The 27480-nt window shown below is 40.2% G+C and overlaps 1 protein-coding gene across 1 annotated transcript; it reads right to left on the reverse strand.

Annotated features, from left to right (window-relative positions):
- Positions 1-2347: 2347 nt before the first annotated feature.
- On the reverse strand, positions 2348-26203 carry alg6 (ALG6 alpha-1,3-glucosyltransferase). Its single transcript, XM_080031975.1, has 14 exons — positions 26064-26203; positions 25668-25752; positions 25028-25117; positions 24712-24800; positions 24187-24269; positions 23679-23743; positions 22462-22647; positions 20596-20731; positions 14735-14820; positions 12410-12494; positions 11648-11718; positions 9278-9346; positions 5860-6058; positions 2348-3228 (listed from the first exon to the last, which is right to left on the reverse strand). Exons 1-14 carry the CDS (start codon positions 26143-26145, stop codon positions 3028-3030), a joined length of 1527 nt encoding a protein of 508 aa, XP_079888101.1. The 5' UTR covers positions 26146-26203; the 3' UTR covers positions 2348-3027.
- Between the last annotated feature and the right edge of the window lie 1277 nt (positions 26204-27480).

Here is a 27480-nt window from a genome sequence, read left to right on the forward strand (position 1 = left end):
CCGAGAAACGTCTGAAAACTGTGGGAGCGAAACATCTTGACGTGTGAGACTGCAGACTATAACCCGTCAGATTCTCATGCCTGGCAGCTGACAAATGTTGATTCTACATTAACCACAATGCTGCGACGCTGTGCAAATTATTGTTCTTTCGGGATGGCAACCCAGCTCATCCCCCTTTTATAGCTTAAATCTATGCAACTATGCAATCCTCCCCAACTGTGCTGTTTTAAAGGGGGAGTCAGTGATTCTGATTCGATTTATGTCAAAATCAGTGAAGATCTCCTCATGATCTGCTACCTGTCCATACTGTGTGCACAGAAAAAACAAGCTAGTGTTAATGCAACACTTAGGCTCTGTAAACTGGTATGTTAACAAAGGGCATGTTAACAAAGCGGGCCCATGTTGCCCTGTAGTTGGCAACATGCCAGTTTATGTAGCCTAGGCTGTGTATTGACACTGAATTTTTTTTCGGCGCACACACAGTACATACAGGATTGTGAGGACAATTTCACTGATTTGACAACAAGCCTTCTCCAGAATCGCTGACTCCACCTATAATTCCTTTTGTAAAGTAAAGGTGTGGGGTGCAAACTGTCTCACATACACCCAACAGTAGTCTGGTCTCTGTATATGTCAGTGCTGCCTGGGAACTAAGGCCGGGACCCTCCCGCTGCCCGAGTCGACCTAAAGCGACAGCTGCTGTTCACAGCAACATTTCCTATTTCTGCCGAAGGTGGATCGTGTAACTCTCACTTTATCGCCCTTAGAGGCCACGTGAAGGACAAAGCCAGCTCGCTCATAAACAAAACTAATGTTTTCATTCAAGCCCCTTTGGAGATGGGTAGAAGGATTTTGTGCACCTTACCTCCACTGATGCATAAAATAATACTGTATCTTACCTTTGGTTTTTACTGTACTGTAGGTCGATATGTAAAACTGTTATCACCTATTTTAGTAGAGTACACCTTTAACCAGATTTTCCTTCACCTTCCATTAGCGTAGAGTGTTAACTATGAGTATCTACTTACTGTGACAGCCTCTATTCCAAGGTCTAGAGAGACATGGAAACCTGGGATATGCATCTAAGATAACAGGGAAGAGACATGGTGGTGACAGGAGCCTGATTTCCAATAGGGCTTGATAGAAAAAAAGGCTTGTGCTCTGGTGTGCAATTATTTAATTCATTTAACTTTTTTTAAAACACCAGTAGTATAACACTTTATACATTGAAATTGTTGAATGACATTTTATTGTGAGTTTCAAACTGAAATCCTAATTTAAACTAAACGGTATAAGCACAGCCAGGCAAGGCAGTTTGCTTCTATAAATAATATATTTTAATCCTTTTTATTTTTACTTTGACTTGGGATTGTGATGTCACTTACTGCACTGCATTGCATTACCTTCACTTTATCTTACGAACATGTGTATTAAAATGGATGTATTGTATTTATTTATCAATTCTAAACTGCAACTAATATTACACACTGCACCTTTAATAAAGAACTCCAGATATAATCGTTTGTACGTATTGAATTTTTATAAACCATTTTACTACAGCTGTCTTTTACTAATGATGTACTAATTATAATATTATTCATTTCATTTTGCATTTCAGAAAGAGTTTCAATTCTAGAAATCTTTCCAAGTGAACTGCCACAACTTTGTACATTCAAATGACAAATCAGTGCCTTTCACATCACCACTAATTGGCCCTTGTGTTTGAATCACATTGTATTAATTAACAGTTAACTCAGATCTTGGGCTCATAATATTATTGGCTACCGGCCCCCGGAGGCCCTCTCCGATGCCACGGCAACCCTCGCTGACCTGATAACATTTATAGTTGTAATGGATTTTGTTTTATGCCTGTCATTAACTCGCTCCGAGATTGGAGGAGAGAAAAAAATAAATGGCGGATTGTACTTTTTTTTTTTTTTTCTGTGGTATTTCAACTTTATAGCATTATGTTCAGATATGTCACCTTCCATCTTCCCCCTTTTTTAAAGCCCTGCCCTGTCACTGGTTTTGTTTTAAAATGAACCGGTATTTTCGTGCAAGGACGGACCCCTTCTGCAGTGTCTAAGGACTTGTAATGAATATTTAATGAGTAAAAAAAAGATTTGAAAGATATCATTTTTGTCCAATTATTGGACAGAGACTGTTAGAGCAGGTGATTTAGCGGACGACTTGGTAAAATGTAGACGAGTTTATACGATGCTGCTCATAATCTAATCATTTAACAACATGCCAATAAAAAACCCCATGTTCACTTTTAGGACATTGAGACATTTTTTAATTTTTATTTTCACAAGTTTGTACAAAATAACTTCGACGGTGGATAAAAAAATATACAGTAGAAATCCAATACGAAAAAAAAAAAAAGGTTAACATAGATCATCATCGGCCTTTACCGCAAGACATTTTTAATCACAATCTCGAAGGGTGGACAAAATAACGGGAACACCTTCTCAATATCATTAAGTCTAGAACGTCCACCACCGACTATGGCTTTGGAAGGTTACAACAACATGAAATGAACACCTCTCCCCAACGGGTCTAACAATAACTGAACTTTAGAAGACCCCTCAATGCCTCTTCTGGGGGATACACGGGCAGAACTAAGTGTGAGCTGTACACTGTGATCGCTTGTTTATTTGTAGTTGTGAGATTAGCCACTAATAGCTTGAATGTGAAGTATTATTGGTCCAAGGAAAATAATAATAAAAAGGTCTATTTCACATTTCTAGGGAGTAATTTGGCTACAGTATTTCAAATGTAAAAGGCTAGATTGAGTTTTTCTAAGAGTAACCGTTTGTTCGGAAAACACAATTTCTGAGACCCCCAAAGTAATATCGTCAAATCCATTGTTTTAGTTTAGTTAATATTTGAGAAGCTGGAACCATCAAATGTTATTGCTTGAAACTTGACTCAACATTTATAACAAGTTCAATGGTGCAACACTGGTTTTCCCTGAAGCAAAATTAGCTCAAAATCGCTAACTATATTCACCACCTTTGGCACCATTCAGTTGGTCTTCTTCTGGCTCTTTCTGCTTGGTGCTGGTTCAGTGAACTGGATGACATTGAAGTAAACAAACGCTCCCAGGAAATGCAGGAAAGAAAAGAGAGACACCAACACAGGGAACAGGTCGGGGAGATGTGGAGGAGGAACCATGGCGACAGTAGCAACGCTCAGACCAGCCATGGCCGCCATGCAGACGTAGAACTGTAACATAGTAGGACAAAAGTTGTAAGCAATTGATTCAAATTCAGAAAAATTGGACGGAAGACAAAACCGTTTGTTGAGTTTATAATAAACAGGGTTCTTTCAGAGTCTGGAAAGTTTGGAAAAATGCTTATTTCTATATTTTTTACTGTTTTTTAAGGTTTGAATTTGCTTAAAATCTGAACATATTGCTGGAAAAACGCTGGATTTTCTCAATATTGATCAGACTGACATATGGATTGTCAACAGATACTAAATAGTTTACAACAAAAAAAAATATTTCAATGACTTGGCCACATTAGTGGCCATGTAGCACACTCATATTGATTGATAATGTGGAGGTAATTTATAAAAAAATTACTAAATTATCAATAGCTTCCGTGACACAGTGACTCAAAATCTGCCCAAGAAATGATTACCACACAGGACAGACCTCTTTAGATAGAAGTTTAGTGTTGGCTGCTGTCAAATAGCTGTGTTCAGATGCTACTTTAGAGCTTTAGAAGAAGGAGATACGAAAGTTTGACCAAAAGATTTTAACTCAAGTTCTACTTGTGTCTCTCACTGTCTTCATCAAAAAAGTTTGCTCAGTTTTGCCCTGCGATGGTTCTCATGTCGTCATGTGACAAATGCCTGAGAGCGTCAGGTCAACAGGTGTTGGTTTATGAGCAGGAGATCATAACCCCTGTCTCTCTAAACATGTCGCCTCCATGACGACCGAGCAATATATCCAATCATGACCACCATGAGACTCCGTTAATGGCTTTAAAAAAAACAATTAAGAAGAACTTGAGTTAGGATTATTGTTGCCTACTATGGAAGGAACTTGTTGGTCAGGATGGAGTAAATGTTGACTGTGCAATGAATGGTACCAAACTTTTCTTCGTTGTTCGATAAGCTGAATGAGTTGCATAATACACGTTTACAGAGCCTAGGCTGTGTATTAACACCAGATTTTTTTTCCAGTTCACAGGTAAGCAGATCACGAGGAAATAGATATTCACTGATATTTGACAACAAGCATTCTCCATAATCGCTGACTCCACCTTTTAAGTCTAACATAAGTACTTTTTTTTTGTTGCCCTTGCTACACAGTTGCAAAGCGAGCTGCTGTTGAGAGCGAGATCAGCCATGTGTCTATTTGGACTTTATGACCCAGAGTTAAGTCTGTGTGAGAGTAAGATGGAGAGAAACACCTCGCGCACCGCAACCCCAAACCCCATGAAACCTTATCGCCATCAGCGGGGCTCGCTATTTATGCTGCTTGTGTAAATAAATATATCTAGGCAAACCTGTGTTAATGACAAGCGCTATAAAAAGACACCTTCTCTTAATCTCTGACACCCCTACCAGTGCCCCTGTCGCTAAGGGGCTGGCGGTGCACCCACTTCAGACACGGTGGAAACTTAAATAAGTGATAAATAATTCTTGGGCCTGGCAGCGGACAGCTTACACAGCTTACAGCGGCACACATGGGGGCTTTATTTATACAGTTGGGGTGTATCTCTTCTCTCACACCGTTGCAATTTAACTCGAGTGCCACTTTCAAAAGTACACGCCACCTGGGACCCCGGAATCAGCACCCTTCTTATTACAAACGCATCAGTTTGTACATCCGCTCTCGCCTCTACCATGTAAAAGAAGCACACTTGAACTATTGGCCTATTCAAGCAGCCGTGTACTGTATGTACTTGTGTGTATGTGTTTGCTGTTTCATTGAACAATGTTGGATGTAAAAGGAAACCATGCTTTAAACGTTAATGAAGTTGGAATGGAAAATGTGTGATTCTGGCGCCTACTAGTGGTCAGGGAACCCACAGGGTCTTAAGAGCATTAAAAAAAACATTGAATTGAATATTCTCAAAGTCAGTGCTTTAAAAGAATTACATTTCCTTAAAAAGGACTTCATTTTTTTCAATTGCCCTTTAGTAGGATGAAAAAAAAAAATACTGAATGTCAGACAAGTTTTCCAGGTAAGACCATGGAGAGGGGTCGTTATGTGAAAAATACGCACTTTTTGATTTAGTTATTATTGAGTATTCACACACTTTATGAAGCCATTGTTATATGAATGTGAGTAAATAATGTTTTTTTTAATACTAAAAGTACCTTATAATGCGTACAGATTTTTTTCATTTTATCCTTCCTACTTTTTAGCCTGGTCCAACCAGACCATCGTACTTCATTTCATTTGACTACTGAAGTGAAATGAAAATTGAGCGGAAGTAGGTAGGCGGGCGGAGCCAGGCTACCTACTTTTGCCAGTATGGCTGTAATGCATGACATTGAAAAGGTATTTAAGTTTTTTTTTTTTACATTGAGATTTCTGTGGGTACCCTGGGTAAAAAAGACAGTGGTAGACAAGAACCACAAATGACCCGGTAAGTAACAAAGAGATGAAAGGGCTGAGAGCAACACAGTGAATCCTTATGTACATTTAGAATTCGAACCAAAACTGACCTTCCATGTTATGATCCAGCCCCATTTCCAGTTTGGTTAAAGGTTAGAAGTTTTTGAGAACTATTTACGTGGCAAATAAAATAAATCGATTCCCCCAGTGCTTGTGTACAGAGACAGTAGTCCAATTAAACGGCTTAGCTCGACCAAACTGTGCATTGGACCAAAACTGACCTTCCATTTTACAATAGGGCCCATTTCCATGTCCGGTGTGGGTAGGAAGCAGAGCAGCCTGCGGTAGGCTCCCATCCTGAGCTCCTCCTCCGTACAGCGCTCCAGAGCCGACAGCAGGTAGACAGACAGGAAGAGGAACGCTAGAGATGTCACCGCATAGGGAACCAGCAAGCCGTCCTTCACTAGCAGAGGCAGCATACTGCACAGGGGCACAGGGACAATGGGCTGTTTACAGTATGGAGCAATGTACACGGTTGCAGAACATAACGTAATAACTGCAAATAATGCAGGGCTGTACGCTTATTTTTTTAGGTGGTAGCACTGGTGCTAGCAAGCAAAAAAAATCAGTAGCACAAAAATAAATTCAGTAGCACACAAAGTATGATCGAAAACTTGCATAACCTTAACCCATGCATTTCGCTCTAATTACCTTTTAGCCTGTCATCTTGGTCTCATTTGAAACTCTCAATTAATGTCATATCCTAGTGTGTGCAGTAATAATTGTAGAAAAATTAATAGGGGTGCACTGATTGTAATTTAGACAAAATAATCTAACCTGCCTGCCAATTGCAATTTTTTGCTGATTCAGAAATATTTCTCCCCATAAAATTAATATCTATATATTTTTTGTATATACATATCATTATTATATTCATAATAATAAACATTTTTGGTAAATGTCCTTCTGTTAATTAAAACCTAACTTTAAAACATATAGCCTATTAAATAAATAAGTATACATATTGGTACAATTTAGGATAAGTTAAATAGGTTGTTGTGAATGTGTTGGGAGTAGTTCTTCAGTGGCTTATCAGTTATTTCAAACTTTGTTTAAATTGACTGCTCTCTGCAGCTGAAGCAGTTGATTTTCAAGCTAGCGCACTGCAGGGCTGTGAAGCACGAACTTCCTGTTCTTACCGGCTTCAAAAAAGTCAACTCACGTTTGGCTAGTAACATGCTTTTAATGTGAAGGCGCACAGGAAATGTTTTGTTTGCACACGCGCTAACTTAACTGCGTGCCGTCTCTTTCCGGTTATTACCGTTGGTGAAGTGTAGACGCTAGGTCCCGAGCACACATCTTTCACCAGCCAAAGTGGAGGGTGGACTCAATAACTTACTTGCCTAAGACTACATTTACCCGAATTTGGAGAGTGTTAATGTAGAGCCCTCTAAGCAGTGTTGTGCAGCACTCCTCTGTGTCTCAAACAGACAGCATCTGCTCATTAGCACTCGTGCGAGTGTACTTGTATTCATCATCGCACGTGATCAATTTCAGTAGCAAATGCGATCAAAACTGTCGCACTGTACAGCCCTGAAATAATGTAATATTTTTTTCATTTTGTAGTGTAATAAAAGCTGATAATGTAGCAATAACGTAATAGACATTTCTGAACTAATAACTTTTTTGTTAAAGTTTTTGCCCATAATGTAATAAGTTGTTACATTATTGGCCAGCTTTTAAAAACATTACTGTAATAGATGGAGCTGATATTGTAACAATATACTTATCACTTTATTTAGGTTGAAATTAATGGCCAAGCCAATAATGTGATAACTTATTACATTATGGGCAGAAATGTGTTATATTTTTGGTTCAAAATTGTATTACGTTATTGGCTGCGTTAAATGAATCAGTCAAATTGGAGTGCTGTCCTCAGCTTTTGTTCCAAACACAGTTAGCAAGAATTGCATCCAGATATATAGTAGCTATTGTGGAAGCTGGGGCTTTGATCCACTCTTTACATAGCATTGTGGTGATGAGATTTTTTTAATATAAATCCAATACATTACATCATTGACTTCAGCCTTGTGTTTGTTTAGAAAAGGCCAACCACACAGCTTACTATATGCAGCAGTAGCCCTACTACACAAACACTCAGTCCCCTTGGGGAAAGATGGCTCGGACAGTCATGCCAGGCTTATCTTAGTTTAGCTGAGGGCTATGAGCAAGAACAACAGTTGACTTATAGTAGAGCAGCATCACCCTTAGCTTATAAAAAAACCTATCTAGCCCAACAGACCACTCATTCTGTATTTTACTCTAGTCAGCAAATAAATGTTTAACAATCTGGAAATACATACTTCGTCAATTTAAAACACACTGGCTGCATTCTGTCCTCTTAAAATTGCTCTGGTTAAGCGTCCATTAAGCCAAATTATGAAAACAAAAGATGTATTTTAATTTTTTTAAATGGCAGTCAGTAGAGGATGTATTGTATGTGAACGTCCATGTTACACACACACACACACACACACACACACACACACACACACACACACACACACACACACACACACACACACACACACACACACACACACACACACACACACACACACACACACACACACACACACACACACACACACACACACACACACACACACACAGTACTGAGAAGCAGCAGCTCCACAGAATGACCCCCTGTCCCCCAACACAACGCACACTTAGACGGCAGGCACGCAGACTATGCCATGTAATCCCCAGATATCCTTATACTAAACCACACGCACAACAATTAGTGCTGCCGCAAGAATTTAGCAACAGCTGGTGAAAGTTAGACCCGGCATTTGCACAGCACTACTTGTCTTTTCCATTCATGGCCCTTCATGCTTCACTCAACCCACACATCCAAAGATCCATTTAGCTGTTTATGGTTGTTACTGTAGCCTGTAGCATTTGATATTTAACAGAGTGAGGCTGGAGACACTGGTGAAATTAAAGGCAAGATGTCTTGAATGAAAATACAGTGTTTGATCTGATTAAAATATTTTTGCACATTTTCACCTTCACTAATAGCAAATGGTAATGTTTTTGTTTTAATGCCAACATAGGCAAATCAAATGCTAATACAGACATGCATGTATGTATTTTATTCTCTCTTCTTACTGTTGGAAAAAAAGAGAATAGGTGCTTTCTTTTTTAAATTAGAATAGAATGCCCAGCTAGTGAATTTCCATATCAGGTGCTAGCTGACAAGCAAAATATCATTTTTGAATGAGCAAAATATTTTTTTTTAAAAAACACACAATGTGCAGCATTTTCTTTGCCATAATATGGTTACATACTAAAACAAAAAAAATACAAGACTAATCCTGCGTTCCAATCCCCATACTTCCATACTATTTAGTATGCCAGAAAAAGATTTAGGATGTTCCAATACATGCATGCATGTGTAGTATGCGGAAAATACATAAATGCCCCACAAACCTCAATAGCATTTTGGAGTATTCGTCTTTATTCTTGACATTTCTCGACATAATGAAAAAAAAACTTCCTTATCTGATTTTTATTTTCTCTCCTGTGGCCCTAAAACTCTTCTGTACTTTAGTATGTAGCGTAGTATTAAAAGAAAAAGTATGTGATTCGAAACGCAGGGTAAGTTTGCAAATACCCATTTCTTACTCAGACTCTTACCTGAATGTAGAAGCCAGCAGGATCCAAATAGAGACCAAGGGGAGTTCATGTAGCAGGAGGCAGACCGGCCTAGGAAAGATCAAAGTTGAATATACTAACTGTTAAAAACACTCTACACTGAGCAGCATTCAATAGTATTTAAACATAAGTTAGTAAGTGAATCAGTGTAAGGTCTGAGCTAGATGTGAACTGATGTCATAGGTGTATAATAAAAGCAACTGACCTGATAATAAGACATATGTATAAATTGATTATTGAGTCAGACATAAGTATCACATAATTGATATCCACATATGCCTTTACTACGCCAACTTTTTTTTTTTTTTTCAGGTTGATTGAGCAGGGACAATAAATGTACACTAGTAAAAACACTTTTAACAGAAATATAAAAAAAATCCCAGAATTAGCGGATATAAAATAGCTATTTTACACCTCCTGACCCTGGACTGATAGAAAGAGGTCACCCTGGGGCGCCCTTAGCTCAGTTGGTAGGGCGTTCCCCCCCGTGGGCCTCGGCCAGCAGCGGACCCGGGTTCGATTCCAGCCCGCGGTTGTTCTCTGCATGTCACTCCCCTCTCTGTCCCATTTCAACTCTGTCTCTACACTATCAATAAAGCATAAAAATGCCAAAATAATACCTTAAAAAAAAAAAAAAAAAAAGAGGTCACCCTGTGCCAACCGTGGCACCTGCACCTGCCGCCATCTTGCCTAGCAACCGATCTGAACTTGAAGATGAGTATTCAATTCAAACATGAAAGACTGTTGCCAAGAAGTTACAGTATCAAAATTATAACTTTATGACACATACTGTCACACTGTGTGTGTGTGTGTGTGTGTGTGTGTGTGTCGGTGTAGTAGAATCTTGTTGTTAAGAACCTGGTATCCTGCGTCATAGCTAGCCCGTGCTGCGTTGTACACTGCACTCCGTTTGGGTTGCCACTTTCCACCGGCCGCTGAGCTCATAATTACAGCCCGTGCTCTTTGGGCGATCCTGTTACAGCCCAATAATTGATCCTGCGCAAAACAACGGGCCGGGCTGCTGCCTGCCATTCCTCCCTAAGCCCTGGAACATGCATTACTGATTGATTGAGCGGGACAGGTGGGAGATAGAACTCAATAGTTAATAAAGCAACAATCTACCCTAATCTAGATTAATAGTTGAGCCCAGATCTCTGAACCAAATAATCCCCTCACGGTCAGAGCTGTGCCAGACGTCACTCTCCTACCAACAGCTTTACACATACAGAGGTAAATGGTAATGAAACACACACGGAACACACACACACACCAAATCGAGGCCTGAGCATCTTGAAATCACAGGACACACACACACACAAACACACACTATTGCATTTACTCTGTTAAAGTGAATACGAGGAGCTTTCAGTCTGTATTTATTCTAGTGGCACCTTTGGACAAAAGTAAGGTTTTTATGACACCAGCGCCCAATTGCGTGCCCGCAGCACGTGCTTTTGTTTAGGAAGCGAGTGAAAGAGAGATGGCAGGATGCATGGCAATGAGGTAATGTGTTGGATGTGACTATGTCAGATTAATAATGGTAAATATGATGATGGTGAAGCAAAGTAAACTTTGATATAGTAGTGTTCATAAACACAGGATGTTTCGGTCTGCCTGATGTAAATCTATTTGTCTAAGTTACCGGGAGATCGTACCCGGGCAAAGGCAAAGATAATACCTATAAAAAACTTTGTTTTCGCTGGTGGTCTCGTTTGCTGTTACAGGTCAATTATGATCATCAGAGGAAAAAGGCCGTTTCATAAACATTTCAAAGTCCCTTGTAGGAGGTTTAACTATGAGCCAACTCTGACAACTGACGATCAATCAAAACAGCATGCGCCCTGACAATGGAATCTTTTGTGTCTGCGCGGCGCAGCATGATGACAGAGGTGAGCGGCCTCTCTGTTAGCAAGTCTGTTCTTAAATAGATTGTTCCTCTGTAACTGTGGGACTACAGCAGGACAATGATGTCACTACGAGGAGGTGCACATACGTATTCAACTCATCAACAGTATCCAGGACATCAACTAGAAACATTAGATTTGTATTTATGACTATTACTACTATGTGCATTCCAATGTATTGTTTGTTTTTATGATTTTATTGTACGGTATTCTATTTGTATTTCTTTTGATGTTTATACTGTACGTATTCAGAAAGGCGTCAGCAAATAAAAAAATATATTATTTATTTCGAGTTTGAGGTTGGGAACAGACGAAGCAGAAATCAAATGTATACTCGTGGTTATTTGAGATATCCGTACAGGACAGAAAAAAAGTGCCATTGTTGCCGACAAATCGCCCACCAAGACAAAACCTCACAAAGCATTACTAGCATTACCTCTGTACTTACAAGGCAGCCAAGAGGATGGACTTCTCGTGGACTTGATAGGAGAAGAGGAAAAACGCCAGAGATGAATTTACCTGAAAAGGGACATCAGGATTATTATAATACTCAAATTAAACTTTTATATAGCACTTTTTATACACAAAAAGGTAACAAAGTGTTTTACATAGAAAAATCAAACCCACCCCATCCACAAACAGAGCAGTATTACTTACTAAAAACACATTTAAAAGAAATCATGCAATATAACTACTGATTCCGGCACTGATATGACTTGATAACATACTTTTTAATAAACGCAGTGAATGAAAAACCATTAATGAACAAAACAAGCATCAATTATTTGATCATAGTTTAGACAAGACAGTGAAATACAGAAAGGCCATAAACAAAGGAAAAGTATTAAAAGAATGATATTGAAGCCTACGTGTTATTGGTTAAAAATTAGGCCATGTCTCTGTAAAGTCTCTGGAACAGCCTTCCCCCGGACATCAGAAATATGGACTCACCTCTCACCTTCAAATCCCACCTCAAAACACACTTATTTAGGCAGGCATACTCACCCATGGACTGAAAATCTGCTGCAAGCTCTGTGCTTTTTAAACTTGTTTTAATTGTGTTTTTGCCTTTTTTATGCATGTTAGGCGACCTTGAGTGCCTTGAAAGGCGCCATACAAAATAAATGTATTATTATTATTATTATTATTATTATTAAAGTAAAGGTCCATTCATTCTGCCTGCTATGGTTATGGACACTTAGAAACTCACCAAGGCAAGTTTGAACTGCCAGAAGGTTGGCTTCGTCAGGAGTTTGAAACAGGAAGGCAGGACGGCCAGGAGAGTGCAGGCAGAACTGGAAAACACAACACAAACAAGCCAGTTAGTTTATCTCACATCAGCATTAACAAAATGGAAAAATGCACAAAAAGTCTTAAAATCTCAAAGTTACTGCAGCAGGAACAAAAATGTTATACATAAGAAGAAATGTAGAGTCATAGTGTAATATCAAGTTGTAGTAAGTAGCCTTTAACTAATTGCATATGCACACAATTCCAGGCTTGACCCCCAAATGATTAAATGTTTTAATTTAATTCAAATTCAAACTACTTTATTTACTCCACTAGGGGCAGATGTGTTGAGAGCAGGTTGTCGTAAACATGTATGTTGAATGCAAACAATTAATCTGTCTCACCAAAGTCTAACTGTGGATCTAAATCGTTGTTTTTCTTTTGTTAACCCTAACCGTTTTTTTTTAGACCGCCTGCTTCGCAAACTAATGCCTCTGCTACGTGGGAAATGGACAAATACTGGCCCCTTCTCAGGGTTAGCAGCCATTAGTTTAACCTTTCAATTGTCACCTGCTGGGGGGTGGAGGCCCCGGAAGAGAGAGACTGTGTGAATGTGCTGAGAGGTCTGCCGGCAAGTTAGTTCAAAGTATGAGGGCAACAATGTGATTGTAGTACGAAATCGCACAAAATAAATATAGATGGATGGATAGATGGATAGATAAATAAATAGATAGATTTTAATATATCTCATTTCATTTAACCTTTATTTATACTCGAGAGATCAATTGGGGTGACCCTCATTTGCAATGATATGTTTTGATAAGATGCCATTTCTGCCATTGCACATGGAAAGACAGACAGGCAGGCAGACAGACAGACAGACAGACAGACAGACAGACAGATAGACAGATAGACAGATAGACAGATAGACAGATAGACAGATAGACAGATAGACAGATAGACAGATAGACAGATAGACAGATAGACAGATAGACAGATAGACAGATAGACAGATAGACAGATAGACAGATAGACAGATAGACAGATAGATAGATAGATAGACAGATAGATAGATAGATAGACAGATAGATAGATAGATAGACAGATAGACAGATAGATAGATAGAGATAAAATGACTGTGGTCGAGAGATGGCAGTAGGTAAGTGGGTATTTAGCGTGTACAAAAGTGAGTGTGTGCCGTGCGTGTGTTATGTGCAGGGCAGGGTTTTGCGGTCCGGAAAAAGGACATGTATCACTTTTCACAGCTGATTCATTCTAAGTACACACAGTATGCCGTTTAGCAATCCACTCCCCTCGCCTGCGCCAAAAAAGACAAGAGTGTTTTCTCATTTGTTTGACATGCACTACAGTCAAAGCAGTCCAACTTGATCCCCCCCGGACTTAGCAGTCTGGCAGAAACGTGTCCGCGCGGCGAACACAGACCCCTAAATTTAGCGTGCGGCGTTATTTAAGCAGGAGCGGCCATAACACAACTGTTGCACCGTACTTTTTTTCTCACTGCAATCATCAGACGGACAGGTTCTTCTGAGCTTCTGGTCAAAATAACTTATCCAAATACTTCCGGAGATAATCCATGGGGGAGAGGGAAATTGTGTATGTGTGTGTGTGTGTGTGTGTGTGTGTGTTGGGGGGGGGGGGGGGGGCAGATAAAATCAAGTTGGATATTATACAGCAAATTTGTTTGTGTACTACGTTGCATCCCGATAGCACGGTTTATTTGTCTCTCACACACACACACTTTATAACATTATAATTTCACATCGCTACACTTAAATTTGTATCTGCACTGTGTCCTTGTTACTTGTGTGTTTATTATGGTCTCAGGTGGCTCTCTTCACTTGTGTTTCTCTTATACACATTTTCTTCTTTTGTATTGCCTTGTTGAAATGAGGAGCCTGAGACTTGAGAATGTCATTGCCAATAAACTGCTTCTGTAATTGTTGTGCATATGACAAATAAACCATATTGCATCTTCAATCTTCCATAATAATTTTGAATAGAAAAGCAGTTTGATTTACTCTGTTTCTCTCTCTCTCTTTTTTTTATATACGTGACATGACAAACCTCAAATCAAGTCTAACCATCAATTAAAAACCAAACATGTCAAAAGAAAAAGGAAGACCAAAAAAATACAAATAATAATAATTATTAAAATAAAAATCTCTTTCTACGACACATGTTTCTGTTTCCTTGGGAGAGCAAATGAGACAACGTGTAATGATAACAACAAAGATTGAGAGGGGGAAAAAGTGAAAGCTCCTTTAGGATGGATATTAGGGATTACCTGAGATAGATCTGAGAGTCACTAGATAGAATGGATCGGATCTTTATCAGGACGTTCAAGCTGCACCATGTGTTGGCCACCTTATCCTGTGAACACACACACACACACACACACACACACACACACACACACACACACACACACACACACACACACACACACACACACACACACACACACACACACACACACACACACACACACACACACACACACACACACACACACACACACACACACACACACACACACACACACACACACACACACACACGAAGAAATGATGTCAGATGAAAACAAAAAACATTTTCAGAATTCAACACATACTACGCCTGATGCCAGCTGAAAAAAAAATTCCATTTTGGAGAGAAAGCACATTAGTGGAATTCCTTCAAGTCATGTTTTGCCCCCCACCGAGAGTGTAATAAAAATTCCCCAGTGCATTCCAGAGACATTTGTAAGTTAAGACTCCGTCATAAATTGACTGGACTGTCAGAAAAAGCATGGGACTTATTTGTAAACTTAGGGACGCGAGGGCAAGGGTCACACCGGAGATGATTCTGCATTACCAGCAGAGATACAGACCAACCACAGAGCACTACTGCTGAAACATACGTCATTTCAATGTTATCAAAAAATTTCGCTATGAGTAAATGCATTTTCTACACAAATATAAAAATACTCTTTTCTTTACTAATTTACAATAAAAAATTATCTTTTTACGATAAAAAATTAGCTATAAAGTTTCCAAAGCAATATCTTCACTTGACTTGTTTTGTCCGACCAGAAGTAGCCTAAAACTTATAGATTTAACGTGCAATTTAAAAAAAAAAGGAGCACATCTCACATCTCACATTTTGGAACCTACATGGACGTTATTTGAAATTTTTCCAACCAACCGAATGATTAACTAATCATATCAGCTCTGATGAAACCACAGACGTTTTTAGACTGTACCATTTGCATATATATTTTTTTTCATGACCCATGAAATCAGACCTATGATGTTTGTAAAAGATATGGAAGATATGTCACAACCTTAATACCTCTAAAATACTTGTGCTTTATAAGAGATGACGAGGGCGTTGCCGTGAGATACTGTTGATTTAGAGTGCTTAAGCAGTTGTGCAGGGGATCAGATGATATCACAGGACACACACACACACACACACACACACACACACACACACACACACACACACACACACACACACACACACACACACACACACACACACACACACACACACACACACACACACACACACACACACACACACACACACACACACACACACACACACACACACACACACACACACACACACACACACACACACACACACACACACACCGTGCCTTGATCAGCTTTATAATTCCAGTGTGAATGGTTTCAGTGTGTGGCCCTGTGTCTAGATAGAAACACTATTTCTGGCCACTTCTCTCCTCTCTCCTCTTTGCTACAGCTGCTCCGTGCACAGCTGTGTGGATCTTAATGGACCAGCCCAGTCAGCAGCACTGGGACGTCCCACTGTCGGTGTGTTGTCTCGGACCCTTTCCTCTCTCTGCTTCCCGTGCTCCAAATAACCGCTACGGGAATGTTCCTGTGTGTGTGTGTGTGTGTACTTGTACAACTATTTTTGTGAGAATCAATTTGAGTTTTAGCCTAAGGAGTGAGGATTTTTTTTTTTTAAAGTGAGGACATTTTGGCCGGTTCTCACTTTGGGACAGGCCTTTAAAACAGGCTGTTTGAGGGTTAACACTAGGTTTTAAGGTTCAGGTAGGAATTACGTTTAGGTTTCGGTTAGTGGAAGGGTTGAAATCAGGCATTTAGTTTTGATGGTTAGGGTAAAGGGCTAGGGAATGCATTATGCCAATGAATATCCTGACAAGTATAGCCATACAAACGTGTGTGTGTGTGTGTGTGTGTGTGTGTGTGTGTGTGTGTAGGGGTCCCATCAGCAGAAAATGTAAGGAGTGCGAGAGCAGCGCGGCTCCTTCACCTATGAGCTCGCTTTGGAATTTCACAGTCAGAAGCATTTGCTGCCATTTTTGTGAGCAGGCCGCAACGTGAGACGGCAGAATGCAGCGCGGTGGGTAAACTTACAACCTGCCTCCGCCCCAGAAGCTGCCACTGACCGCCACACACACACACACACACACACACACACACACTTCAACCTACCCACCCTTTCTCGCCCCTGTCCCCCTTGTCCGATAGCTTCTGCTTACGTGCACAATTTCACAATTAGTCCAGAACACCCCCACCCCACCTCTCTCTTGGTACTGTCGTCACAGCGGGGGGTATAGTGTCTCTCACACCCTGTGTATTATGTTTGCATCATTTCGTTGAACAAATACTGCCAAAGTGCTCGCTGCCATCTGCTTCCCCCTCCGCTAGAATGTTCAATTACTTCTCACATCCATGACACCTTGTGCCGGGTGCCACCTTGGGGACCAGGACGGGAGAGAGGGTGAGACAGGGTTTCAGAAAGGAGAGCCGCCCGACGCAAAACCCTTTCCTTTTGAGCTGTCAGTCATTTTAACACAAGCACAAACACACACACACACACACACACACACACACACAGGCGCACAGTCACACACACTCTCACACACACACACACACACACACAGTTACTTTACCTATGCGTCTTCCACAACAGCTTTCAACACGGACAACGGAAGTCTTTAACCCTCTTTGGTGCCATGTTGCCTCAAGGTATCATTCCTATTTTGGGCCTTTTACACCCACACAATACATCCTCAATTATGAAGCAATACCATGTTGTCTGAGGGTAACGTTAAGACAAACTACAGCATAAAAAAATATTCTTGAAAAATGTCAATGCTGACTATTTTAAGACTTTTTTTTCAACAGGCATCATACTACATAAGGTTTAAAGTACGGTACTCACTATCGCTTAGAGGCAATTACTGACTGACCACAGCATACAAATGTGTGTGTGTGTGTGTGTGTGTGCATGCCTGCGTGTGTGTGTGTGTGTGTGTGTGTGTGTGTGTGTGTGTGTGTGTGTGTGTGTGTGTGTGTGTGTGTGCTATGAAACTATGAGACAGTCCCAACACACTTATACGGTAGTAGCAGTCACAGCAACAGTTGTCGGATGTGCAGTGATACGCCTGTAAAGCGGTAGCGTTGTTGGTGCCCGCTGCTGATCGGTGCATATGGCCAGAACACGGCTTGGCTATGGAGTGCTGAAAACACACGGGTCATAAATTAGTCAGATTTATCTCTAGCGGATCGCGAGCCCCCCGACACCTCCCCGAGATAGAGTGAACCTGATCTCTTGACCTTTCACCATTTTATTCCACTGTTTTCTTTGATCTGATGCAGCGTATCCCATTTCCCCCGGGCTAAGCACTAGTAGCTGGAAGGGTATTCGCCATGCTAGGGGGGTGGGGGTGGGGGTGTGTGTGTAAGGGCACAAGGAGTGACACACAGGTTGTTGTGTATGACTTTCAACGGCCTGTTGTAATGTGTTAAAGCCTCTTGAAACCTGGTCTAAGAATGAATATATGATATCAAGGTTTGGTGTCATAATAAGCGTCTACAAATATCTGATTGGAATAAGTGTTCAGAAATATTATAGAACTTTGTTAAAAAGAACTGTACAATGTTTGAGAGTTTGTCGGTGGTTCGATTCCCCCGTCTCCCCGCCACATGTCCAAGTGTCCCTGGGCAAAGAGACACTGAACCCTAAATTGCTCTCGATAGTTAGCTTACACCCTGCGTGGTAGCTGCTGCTATCAGTGTATGAATGTGTGTGTGATTGGGTGAATGTGTAGTGTACAAAACAATGTAAAAGCGCTTTGGGTCTGTGAAAAACCAGGGAAAAGCGCTATATATAAGTGGAGTCCATTTACCATTTACCATATACAGGACTGTTTGGGCGTGTGTCTCCTTGACACAACAGTCATAGTTTTTATAGAATGTTCAAAATACCTAATGTGTCATAAAAACCAGAGCAAATAATATGCCAAACTCTTTTCAGCTGCTTACTATCATGCAACCAACTCCCCAAATGACATAGTTAGAAAGATCTTGTGTGGATTTGGGTTTTACAGGTGCTATAAAAAACTAAATGAAAAAATGAAGGGATTCTTCTAAAATTATGCCACTTTCTAAAAAAAAGTAAATGTTGACTCATCTTGAACAAGTCGGCACGAACAAAAAAATTCCAACCAATAAAGCAATCACGGAGAAATCTTATAATATCACAGAGCCTTTCTTTCTCTCACTGCATTGCGATTTGGAATGATCCCTCGCGGTGTTGTTTCTAGCAAGAGCATTGTGTTTCAACAGAATTTACTTCAAATTAAGGAGAAAATGAAGCATTTCATGGCGTCTTGATTCAAACTGACACGTACTGAAAACGCATTAAAATAGTATCAGTGAAAAGGAGAGAGTAAAAATAACACTAACATCCTTTCAGCAAAAAGAAAAACACATGACCCCTCCCATCCCCTCTGTTTAAATTGTCTACATTCTCTAAACTGTGATAGATATGTAAGAATGGGGGTGCTCATAGTGTAGTGGTTAGAGTGCCCTCCCCAAACCCCCCCATGGAGGCTCAGTCCTATTCGCAGCAGACCCGGGTTCGAATCCGGCCTGGGTCGTTCTCTGCATGTCATTCCCCCCTCTCTACCCCATTTCATCTCTGTCTCTCCAAATCTGTCTAATAAAAGAAAAAATGCCAGAAAATATGTAAAAATTACAGACTTCTGTGCATTACATTTAGTTAGCATCCCAGAATTATTTATGTGCAAAGAGCAGCCGCAAACCAACTTCAAACGGATATGAAATCAGCCGACACAGCACCGGGCCTCAGGGTGAACAGACACATAACAGCATCTCTGTTCAAAACACAACAAAAAAAAAATGGCATCACATATTTTATCTCCTTAAAAAAAAAAAATCCCTCAGGCTTATTGAGTCAAAATGTCTAACATGTTTGATTTTATGCTTTTGATGGTATGTGGTATTTCAGGACATTGGATTACTCTAATTAAAGTCACATTTATGAATGAATTTATGAAACGTCCCTGGGATAGACATTCTTATGCATACCAGCAGCGGAAGGGTTGTGTGTGAAGGTTAGCCATCTGCCACACATTAGTAAGCCCTATATATTCAGCTGTACTCATCTCCCTGATCTGTCAGGAGATATTGTATTGCTGCGCTTGTTTCTTTAAATTACACATCAGGATTTGTTGAGTAGAGAGAGAGCCGCTATTCTTAGACGCTTGCGTGACAACAAGAGTATAAAATGTTTGTGTTTTCATAAGACTTGGTTCTTAAAGCTATAGTGCGTAATTTATGTCGCCCTAATGAGGAATTCTGAGTCATTTCAACCACAGTGTCGGTGCTTCTACATGAGATAATGGGTTTTATACCTTCTGCTGTACGTCCAGGTGTTTTTCTTAGCAGTAGAATCAACAACCGAAACATTTCGTGGGCGCTTCTTGGAATTTTTCAGAACTCTTGCACCAGTGTCGGGGGGCAACACCAGTCTGTAAACGCTGCCATACTGAGAAATACAGAGAGAGTTTTGTGGAGCTGATAGACTTAATCAACTTTGTGTCAACTCATTTGGCAATAGCTTGAATGTAATCAACATTCATTGATTAATTTATATGAAAAAGTTACGCACTATAGCTTTAAACTAAGTATTGGGACTTGTCGGGTACAGAGCTGCTATTCTTAGACGCGTGTTGAGTGACAGGAGTACAAATGTCTTTTTTTCACTTTAATGTTCATATGACTGAGTCTAAAAGGCCAGATTAAGCTATTTCAGTGTGCTGTTTTTTACTGATTTTGTGTTTAACAAACTGCCCTGTACCTCAAACAGGCCGCGGGCCACGGGAAAGACCCTCCGGAGCACCTGGGCCGCCTGTCCCGGGTCGGACAGGAACGGCAGCCAGCACAGGGCGAAGGTCAACAACACTGTCACTGAGATTCTCACCAACAGGAACAACCTACAAGGGAGGGACACACACACACACACACACACACACACACAGACAGGCATCAATCATATACCACTAATAAAGCAAAAATACAGTGACATTTTTTGTAATGTTACATTTTTATTTTTCAAGTGTTGACATCACTTTGAGACACTAAGGCAAAAATATTGTTTTTTTTTTTTTTTCAAGCACTGGTCAGTATTGAGATTTTTGGTTGTTATGTTTCCAATAATTTTATCCAATAAAAATATAAATACAAAATGTATGTTCAGACTAAAACCTTGTCTCATTGCGTCTGTATATTTCTCCTATACAACCATCTTCAAAGGCCATTATCTCTAGGTTTTTTTTTTCAATGCTCTGAACCAAAAATCTCAACTTACATCAGCTAAACTTTCCATAATCATTAGTAAGATATTGTCAATGTATCATATTAACTCAAACATTTATGAAAAAAAAAATGTAATACAAAAGATTATTATTTTAATTGAAGTAATCAACTGGCATTGTCTCACCTTAGAAGTTCTGTGTTTTGCTATTCATCAAATAATTAGTACACTACACACTGTCGGCAGGTCCTAAATTTGGGCCTTGACCCTTTGGTGTGTGGGAATGCAGTGAAAGCCATGCATCAGCTGAAAGTGTTGGGTGTAGGTCAGCCTATCTTGTCAGCTGTATCCGTGGAAGCTGCTGGTTAAAGTTGCACACGCAGCATTGCTGGGGAGTTTGGGCATGGCGAGAGTGTCATCTGGACATATCTCCCTCCCCCCCTCCCTCCCCTAACCCCCCCATGGCTCATCTAATCCAGCTCTCCATTTGCTACTAAATGCCCTTGGTACATTGTTACTAGATAAACAGACACTGGACACACTAGTAACACAGCATCCAATCTGATTACCTCAGTCATTCTGCAGCGCTCTCATGAGGACGCTGTTCTCTCACACACACTCACGCGCAAGCAAACACACACACACACACACACACACACACACACACACACACACACACACACACACACACACACACACACACACACACACACACACACACACACACACACACACACACACACACACACACACACACACACACACACACACACACACACACACACACACACACACACACACTTACATTACGTATCTGCTGCTTTGAGCACTCCAGTTTGACAGTGACACGGCTATGCGGAGTGAGTGACTGAACAATATAACTAAAACGATACAAGCGGTTAAATAAGCATAACAAACACAAAAATAAATCCTCTCCATTTTATTTTCACCTGCTTTAGAGAAGGTGTTTTGATCTGAAGGCGAGACATTTCAGGTGAATAGGGTGAAATTATTAACCTGTAGATATCGTCATGAAACTTTGCCAGTTGATTGCTTACATTAAACAATACTTTTTTGTATTACAATGTGTTCAGAAATGTTTAAATAAACATTTGCCAATATCTAACTAATGATGTGTAAATGTACCTTCTTTAAAAAACCTAAAATCTAGACGTCTGTCTTTTAACGGGGCGTGGCTTAATAGACGATTCCGCCTTAAAGTTTAAAGGTTGAGATTGTGACGTCATTTAGATCGGTTCCAAACAGACAATCAAGACCTTGACACCTTCTAGTTGGGATCACTTCTGTATATAACTGCATGTTTTAACTGAATCCCCCAAAAATGTAAAAATAAATCAATAAAAGTTCAGAATTTTTTTTCAAACACAAGACACATCCACCCAGACTCACCCTCTCCCCATGGGTCCCAGTTTGAGGCACTTCCCCAGCAGGTAGCAGAAGAAAGGCAGCGCGTGGTACAGCTCCATCTGTTTGTAGTTCAGAGCCAGACAGAAGGCCAGGGAGCCCATCGCATCCCAGCCCAGACCCAGGCCCAAAGCCCCCCACAAGGCAAAGCCCAGACTCACTCCATTGTACCTGTGACAGTTAAGGCCAATCAAGTGCTAGAATTGTTTCTATGTTTACATTTAAATACCTTTTTAAGTGGTTTTAAGCGACTCAATGTGGTCAAAGTCAAAGTCAGATTCATTTACATAGCACATTTAAAAATTAACATAAGTTGGGGGCGCCCTTAGCTCAGTTGGTAGGGCGTCCCCCCCCCCCCCATGGGCCTCGGCCAGCAGCGGACCCGGGTTCGATTCCAGCCCGTGGTCGTTCTCTGCATGTCACTCCCCTCTCTGCCCCATTTCAACTCTGTCTCTACACTATCAATAAAGCATAAAAATGCCAAAAAAAATATCTTAAAAAAAAATTAACATAAGTTGACCAAAGTGCTGTACAAAAATACAATACAAAACAATAGGCCTAAGATACACAACAAACAAACAAACAAACAAACAAACAAATCTTACCTTTTAACACTCTTGTGATAAAAGCTAAAGAAAAAAAGTGAGTCTTTAGTAATAACACTTGAGGTGGTATGGGACCTTAAAAAACATCAGCTGATCATATGCTCCGTTCACAGATTTAGTTTGACTGTTGTGTTTAATAGTGTGAGGATAAGCACAACTCTGTCTCATGTCTGTTATTGCTTCCCCTTCCATGTAATTCCATGAAAAACCAAAAGGCACATGATGATCTTGTCCAAAATATCTTCAAGTTGTAAACAGTCTTCTGTAATGTTGCTGTGGGGCGTAACGTCCAAACATTAGCTTTGCATCGACTATGACCCCGTTTCAACTTTTCACATTATTTATTCTTTTCAACTGATAAATCTTAAATCAGAAATTCAGCTTTTTTTTAAGTTGTTAAAGAGTATTTCAAAACCTTGCAATATTACAATTTCAATCAATTCTTCTCAAAGTCCTACATAGGCTTTACGAACACATACTAACTTAAATATATAACTTTACTAGTGTTGGGCATTTAAAGTCAATGGCAGTGTTTCACAGGTTGTCATAAAAGCAAATTATAACAATATCTCAGTGAATAAACAGTAGAAAGGATACTGGAAATGGCCATAGTCGATGAGGATCAGCCCGGGATAGAGGAGGAAACAGAGCAGAGTGGAAAGCTGGAGAAATAAGAGCATTTAGAAGTTAGAACAGTCAAAATATGTGATTAAGACGATACTATACAACTTTAATTGTCAGAGCCAATATGAAATGTGTCTTGCATCGCAGGTCTTTAATTGAAGAAAAAAATTAACGATTAGATGTCAGAACATACTGTAGGTGAGTGAGTGAGTGAGTGAGTGAGTGAGTGAGTGAGTGAGTGAGTGAGTGAGTGAGTGAGTGAGTGAGTGAGTGAGTGAGTGAGTGAGTGAGTGAGTGAGTGAGTGAGTGAGTGAGTGAGTGAGTGAGTGAGTGAGTGAGTGAGTGAGTGAGTGAGTGAGTGAGTGAGTGAGTGAGTGAGTGAGTGAGTGAGTGAGTGAGTGAGTGAGTGAGTGAGTGAGTGAGTGAGTGAGTGAGTGAGTGAGTGAGTGTGTGTGTGTGTGTGTGTGTGTGTGTGTGTTACCTTTTTCTTAGAGGATCCGTCTATCAGGTATAGACAGTATAGAACCACAGCAGGGAAGTAGATTAATAGATCTGCCACCAGGACTGAAATCCAACAAAGAACTATATTATATTCCATCCGCATTCAAATAATAAACGTTTTCACACTATATGATATAATTATGTTATAATAACAGTGAGTTGTTTCCGGTAGATATAGTATGTTTAATGAAAAATGAAACGTGTCCATGTATCAATTAAAAGGTGTAGTCAGCGATTCTGGAGAATACTTGTTGTCAAAACCAGTGAATATCTCCTGACAATCCGCTACCTGTACGTATGTGTATGTGTGCTGAACAAATAGTGGATGTTATTACACATCCTAGGCTCTGTAAACTGGTATGTTAAAAAAAAGGGTATGTAAGAAAAAAGGGGGCCCACCGTAGCTAACAACACGCCAGTTTACAGAGCCCAGGCTGTGTATTAACACTGGATTTCAGTGCACAGTAGCTTTTGGCTTGACTGTTCCCATGGTGACTGACTGTACCTGTATATCTCATGAATAACTTGTGAGCTGGACTTTCAAAACCTCTGGATTCCTCAAGCTCCACCCATGCAGGGTTTATCCTCTTGGCTCTGCGGGGAATCATAGATGCAAGAATCAGACAGAAATGTGTTTGTATTGTATTATTGATGTATCCTCAAACAAAAGGCAAGTGGACTACTTTTTAAAATGCCTTTGAACAACATGTGTAGATTCATGTGAATATAAAAAGTAGGATAGCAATGTAAGCTTTGAAGAAACTGACATGAAAAACTGTAAAATATATTGTCTGTATATTGATAATAAGAGAAGTACTCACACATGAGCACAGGCCAGGCTGTGGTAGGCCGTCAGAGGAGGGTAGTCCAGGCCCCAGTAGGCCAGGTCGTTGCTCTCCGTGTTAAAGTACCTGGTTGAGGACAAATGTTACATGAGTTTAATACCTTATGGTTTGTCCTTTTGCAATTTAAAATCTTCATTTATTAATAAACAACTTTGGTTTAACCAATTCCAACTGATTTATGTTGCATCCTTTAACCCCTAGACGAACTGGACGTAATACTGAAACTGTAGAACTAGTATCTGACAAAGATATATTAAAGACGGCACAGCCATATTCTAAGGTAAGTATCCTGAATTGTGTAATTTCATAGATTTGTATTATGCTCTATAGAGAGCATCTCATACAACTAATAACTGTAACATACAGCGGGGTGCAAAAGTCAGACTGAGACCATATTGAAAATCTTCTTTTTAAAAAGATATATTCAGAAAGTAATTTGAGGATTCAGAAACATTAAAAACACACATGTTATGTTATATGGAGAAACATTACTTCTGCACCGCTCCTAGCTGTGCAATGAATTATAAGAGCATGTATGACATTGACCAGTAACTAATTTGTAATTCAAAAAAAAAGTGGAGGGGAATCAACACACAAAAAGAATCTTCACACTGACCATTCCTTGACAGGGAGGTTGTAGGTCACTTCTTGCCAGTGTCGTTGGGCTTCATAGTCCCCAAACATGGGGGGTTTCCCCGCCCCTGGAGAGAGAGAGAGAGAGAGAGAGAGAGAGAGAGAGAGAGAGAGAGAGAGAGAGAGAGAGAGAGAGAGAGAGAGAGAGAGAGAAGTTAGCTGTCTAGTTTGTTGAATGGGGAAACTGTCAATGAATGACAGCTAGGAACCACCCAAACACAACAGACTGCTACACTGATATGTACACAACTTTATATCAGTAGTTACCAGAGCAACACTGAATTAAGCATCAATAGTAGTGGGAGTAGTAGTAGGCTAGTAGTAGGAGACTGTTGTGATTTTCTGAGCGCATGCTAACGTTAAGTTAGTCTCTTCCTACCTGAATATGAGTTCAACGAAACGCCCCATCTCACTACAACGCCGAGCAGCACACAAATAGACACAAGACTCCACGACGGCATAACTTAGAACCGTAAAATCAGCTTTGTGAGGAGAAATAAAGGCTAAAATATCGGTTCATTCAGGCAGTTTTGGAGTCTGTTGTTTATATTTCCTGTAAACGTCACCCACCAAGACTTCGTAGCGCGTTCTCATTGGACGCTCGCTCTGACACAAAGCGCCGAGAGACAAGAGACGTTCAGGGACATCGAGAGAACAACGCCGTTTGAATTTTGATCGAGCCATCGCAGAAAACTAGCTAGAACAATTTATTCAAAGAGTTTTTTAAGTATCTGTAATGCAACGAAAATGTTTTCTCTAGTAACTTTAAGGCTTTTGCTACATCACCTGTGACTGCAGCCGTTTTCTGTTTATAGATAATGTGAAGTGGTTATATTTCCCAACTGCATTGAATGCAACATCGGTTGAGGCGGGATTTATGACAAATTGATGGGTATTGTGAATTATTAAAGGTCTATTCATCCACTAATGTCTCAATAACTTTTAGCTGATGTTGGAATAATCAGAACTTGGAGAAGTGTCTTTTTGGATAATATAATAAGAAAGAGAGATAATAACATAATACAGTCTGTGGAACAAAATGTATTAATGATTCTTCACTGCTAGGCTATAAGCAGTGCCCTTTCTGTAGCCTAAATAGGATAGGCCTGACAATAACTAAACAATTTAACTAGGCCTACATTAAGCTAAAGATACATGCACCATTTATGAAAACATACTTCATAAATGTAGCCTATGTACATGTGATATCAAAGTTATTTCTCTAGGAATTAGAAAAAACTAAATCTAAAAAAATCCAAAGATATAAATAGCCTACATGAAATCCTTGTTCTGAATCCAAGTCCATCACCCCTTCTTCAACTTTATAACTATATGTCAACTTATTTTGTAACAGCATCCACTAGCCTACATCTACTGAGAGGATCAGTTGTCTCACCTTCTATATATGTGTGTGTGTGTGTGTGTGTGTGTGTGTGTGTGTGTGTGTGTGTGTGTGTGTGTGTGTGTGTGTGTGTGTGTGTGTGTGTGTGTGTGTGTGTGTGTGTGTGTGTGTGTGTGTGTGTATGTGTGTGTGTGTGTGTGTGTGTGTGTGTGTGTCTGTATGCGCGTGGCGTGTGCATGTGTGTGTGCTCTTGCGTGCGTGCATGTGTACTGTGCGCGTGTGTGTAGCCTATACGTGTGTGTGTGTGTGTGTTTATGTCCTCCTCCCCACACAATGTAAATCTCAGCCCAGGGGCGTATTCTCCTCTGTGACCTTTTCTTGTGGTTGACACCGCCGTCTTTGTTGCCAAGGTGTTGTGGCTCTGCTGTGCGAGACATGTTCCTTGTGGTTGTGT

The sequence above is a fragment of the Ammodytes marinus genome (genome assembly GCF_949987685.1).
Source record: "Ammodytes marinus genome assembly, chromosome: 8".
Taxonomy (NCBI): domain Eukaryota; kingdom Metazoa; phylum Chordata; class Actinopteri; order Uranoscopiformes; family Ammodytidae; genus Ammodytes; species Ammodytes marinus.

Coding starts and splice junctions, on each gene's coding strand:
- alg6 (XM_080031975.1), bottom strand. CDS start 26,145: ATGCCGTCGTGGAGTCTTGTGTCTATTTGTGTGCTGCTCGGCGTTGTA. Junction 12,495..14,734: donor GACTCTCAGATCTATCTCAG/GTAATCCCTAAT, acceptor TGTGTTTTCCAG/TTCTGCCTGCACTCTCCTGG. Junction 6,059..9,277: donor CTGCTGGCTTCTACATTCAG/GTAAGAGTCTGA, acceptor GCCCCTGTGCAG/TATGCTGCCTCTGCTAGTGA.